This window comes from Pantherophis guttatus, chromosome 4 (genome assembly GCF_059756535.1).
Source record: "Pantherophis guttatus breed Tessera chromosome 4, ASM5975653v1, whole genome shotgun sequence".
In the NCBI taxonomy this organism is placed as follows: domain Eukaryota; kingdom Metazoa; phylum Chordata; class Lepidosauria; order Squamata; family Colubridae; genus Pantherophis; species Pantherophis guttatus.
The window spans coordinates 20,125,443-20,129,763 of NC_142066.1; the positions used below are offsets into that span (position 1 = coordinate 20,125,443).

The 4,321-nt window shown below is 35.1% G+C and overlaps 1 protein-coding gene across 1 annotated transcript; it reads right to left on the reverse strand.

Annotated features, from left to right (window-relative positions):
- Nucleotides 1-2,188: 2,188 nt before the first annotated feature.
- Nucleotides 2,189-3,832, reverse strand: LOC117673012 (vomeronasal type-2 receptor 26-like). Its single transcript, XM_060690976.2, has 2 exons — nucleotides 3,548-3,832; nucleotides 2,189-3,049 (listed from the first exon to the last, which is right to left on the reverse strand). Exons 1-2 carry the CDS (start codon nucleotides 3,830-3,832, stop codon nucleotides 2,189-2,191), a joined length of 1,146 nt encoding a protein of 381 aa, XP_060546959.2.
- Nucleotides 3,833-4,321: the final 489 nt, after the last annotated feature.

The window sequence follows — 4,321 nt, forward strand, 5'->3', positions numbered from 1 at the left end:
AATGACTACCAAGGTCCCACTGTATTAACAAAATATTGTCAAACAGGCCAGAAACACACATTAGGAGAAGCAAGCAGCCTTAGTCATCTTACAAACAACACTTAAGATATGAGAAATGCAACTCTATTGCAAAAACATGATGTTGAGTAAATGTTTACCAATTAAATAAGGACCCAGGCTGGATGGTAGTTGGCCATGTTGTACGAAGCATACACCCTTAAGTAACCATGTGAGAGAAACTGGTATAATTTAGGAAGTGCAGCCATATTGATTATTTGTAAGAGTCTTTTGTTATTCATATAATCAATCATTATGTTCTTTGCCACAATTGGTGGGACTGCAAATAGAATCCCCAGAAAGGATTCATTTATAAAATAAAATTATGCCTCCAAGGATGTTCTATACTGTCTACTTGAAAGAATGTTTAATTGCTTCTTTGGAAGAATCTCCCATTATAGAAATCTCTCTTCTAATCACTGCAAATTTTTTACATTGGTTTTTTATTTTAGGGTAATCATGTTCACGAGTCACTTTGAGAAAGGAGTAATTATTTGCCTGTAATTCTTGAAAGAACTTTCTGATCATTGAAGCAGTAAGTAAAAATAAATAAATAAATTATTCACTGTGGTTTGATATTGGTGCCAAAACTACCTGATTAAACATGGTGGGCCAGATTATCTCCTCTGCAGAAACAGTAAGGAGATTTTCAGGGGAAGTCACTGGAGCTATGTTTCCAATTTTGATTCGATGAAATGATTGGTTGCGGAAGGTAACCCAGTTGATAACATCAAATCCAGTTGCTAGTTCTCCTCTTTTATCAAAGGAAACCATGTCCCCAGCACTGTTGTTAAATGAAACAGCTTTCAGATACCAATGAAACTAAATGGAAATTATTAAAAGAAATTTAAAACAATTGGAAGCAATGAGCAAGTATGAATGTAGGATCTTTCATAAATTAGGTGTTGTTATTTTAAGGCAGACCGATCAACAAATATAATATGAGGAATATATATTGTAATGGGGTATGGCAAAAGAAACTTGAATACCTTCAGGAATTTCCTTCTAAGGCAAAATTAGTCTCTCTCACACTATCTTCTTTATGGGACTAAATTGCCATTTACTTTCTCTTAACAGTCCTTCTAATGACTATGCATCCTTTCTAAAAAGCATTTAGGTATTTAAAATTCCTTTAGTATTCCCTTGCATGTTGGCAGCAATATTATCATCTATGTCAGCTAGACCAATAATATTGACTCTTAATGACACCCTGGTTACTTGCTGTTGTTCACAAGGTCTGGTATACTAAAAAATTGTGAGCATTTGCTCTATGAAGAGCCAACAAAAAATTTATGTGGTCTGTATATTGATCACTCTTCAATCCTTTCTTTTTCTCTTATGTATCTCATACTCTTCTCTTCACTGTGGAAACAAAATGGAGGACCCCAAACAAATAATCAAGACTCACGGCATCTCAATGTCCTTCCTTCCTTCCTTCCTTCCTTCCTTCCTTCCTTCCTTCCTTCCTTCCTTCCTTCCTTCCTCCCTCCCTCCCTCCCTCCCTCCCTCCCCTCCTTCCTTCCACATCTCATAATCTTCTCCTGACTATGGAATCAAAACTCAGAATCCAAGCAAATAATCAAAGATCATTACAGTATTCATTGTTAAATTAGGACAATGAAAAAACATCCATTCAGAAATTAGTGGAAGGAACTTCTGCAGAGAACTTATATTTCAAAAAGGAGGGCAAAAATGATTCATAAGCAATTACATAATAGATCTCAAGTTACTTCCAGCTCTTCTGTTATTTAAACAGAACAATGGTTTTAGAAGAAGTATTTGCATCATAAGATTAAGAGGTTCCTAGTGAAATGTTTTGATAGAACTATCACAAACCACTGTGGGATACAAGGACACATTCCTTATATCCTATTAAACAGTCCCATTCATTTGGAAACTGATTTACCCCACACTCCTTCCAAAACTTCTCTTGAATTAACATTTGACGTTGCCTCCTTCTCATTGTGCATTGTTGCACCCCATGTTTCGTGTTATCCGGAATTATTATTTGAAGTTCTGACATATCACTTATGAGTTAGTTCAGCTTCAGAATGCTCTTATTAGCTATACAATTCCAAAATCCTAGCTGAACATTTATATAACTGGCCCTTACATAACGGGGTATTTACATTCATGTCGTTTTTACCTGCCACGACTGTTGACTGAGTTCCCAAGCATTTCGTCTTTTTCTGCTCTTAGATGAAAGCATGGCTTGCAGAGCATGGGCCACTGCATAGACAGCATTGTAAATGCTATAACTTTGCCCAGTTATACTAGATTCAATCACAGATTCAGGAAGGGTCTCCAGTGATTCCTCACCAGTGCATTGATTGTCACTGTCTTCATCTAACCCAGCATTTGGGAAAGAACATTCAAATGCATTTTCCCAAAACACTCTTGTCAAACTGTCCTCTTCTTCTGAAGAAGGTTTTCTCATCTGAGTAAATTTCTTAAACCCTAATATTTCCTTTGAGGAAACTGCCAATGATAGGGCACCGTGGATGAAATCCATGCCCCTGTATCTTTGAAAGGGGGTTGATGTGAATTCCATCTGTGCTGGCATGACCCAAACTTTATCTTTTCTCTTCATTTGCATGTCTTCATATTCTGAAATAAATGGAAACATTCTAAAAACAGCCATGTCCTGACTTTCACCATATATGATTACAACATTGGCAGTACTTCTCATAATAGTCTTATACAGCAAAACATAACCATTAAGTTGAATTTCAACATCATTCGTAACGGATTCCTTTGGCATTTCTTCCATGAAATCAAAACAAATGCCTTTCTTAGAAAATATATCAAGTCTATTCTGTATGAACCTCTTCCCATTTTCAGGGCTCTGGACAATGAGCCCAATCCATTTCCACTGGAAGTGAAGCAACAATTGAACCAGCCCCATAATTTGAAGGTCTTCATTTGGAAATAATTGACAGAAGAAAGCAGCTTGTATGTTGTCATCAATCTCTGCAGTTGAACCATACATGAGCTAATAAAAAGAGAAGAAATTAGAGTATATAATTCCAAATTACTTTTGTCTATTTTAATTATCTTATTTAAATATTAAAGTTCTCCAGGAAAGGTCATATTATATTGCATATTCCAATATAAATTCTAAGATAATTGTTTAGGGTTTTTTTTAAATAAACAAAGCTCCAGAAATGTAAGAACTTCAAGAATGAATATGGACCTCTGGATTATGCTATGCTTACACATGTTTCCATAACATGATTTACCCCATAGATTAGATATACGTAACTTTCTAGCATTTTGAATCATTCCTCTCTATTCTACCCTGGATGAAATACATTTTGATGTTTAGCTTGATTGTGATTTTAACTATATGAGGCGATGTTATTCCTTTGTTTTGAATGTTTCTGACACTAATATATTCATAAAGATAAAAGTTTGGAATAGAAATTAAACTAAATCAAATTAGAAATACTGTATTTAGATTTGACTCCTTTCTTTATGGGATGGCTCTTACCTGTGGGATCTTATATATACTCAGAATGTTTGACATGAACTGACCAATGAAAGCATTATGTCCTGCAATCACAGATATTACATTGTCCTTGAGGTCACATTTGTAGTTTGGGATGAACCTTCCTTTTGTAGTGAGAAGCTCCAAGGTAGCCAGATAAATCCATCTTGCCAGGAAATAGCTATTGGAGATATGGATACCGAGGGTGATGTTAGGCAAGATCCTGGAATTCTCATTGATTTCTTTGATTGCAAATTCCAAAGCCAAGATGTGCTGGTAGTTTTGCATATTAAACCTGAAGTGAGTTTTAGAACAATAAACAAATCTGGAATTGGCTGCATTCTAATTGTATCACACAACTTTAGATTGTGCATAGCATGAACACTGGTAAAGGTGGATGCACTAGAGTCAAACAAGCCATTTGTTTAAAATATTCAAGGAAGAGGTCAAAGCAATATAACAATCCATATGCATTTAGGCAGCCCAATTGCAAAATGCCATAAACATCAATAATCAGTGTTTTTTTTTCTTCTTAATTTGGAGGTCTATATTTAATTTTACTTCCTACCCCAATTTTCTACTTTCCTTATTCAATACACTGGAAATTTCTGAGGAATATTGGATATAATATATGCATGTAGGACTAACTGCAATCATGCATACTTTAACATATTGCTGATATGAAGCAATGCTCTGCAGCGATATATTTCATTTGAACTTCATCAAGTTATAGCCATATGAAAAAAGTGTATAAAAATTAAACTGATACCTGCTAGA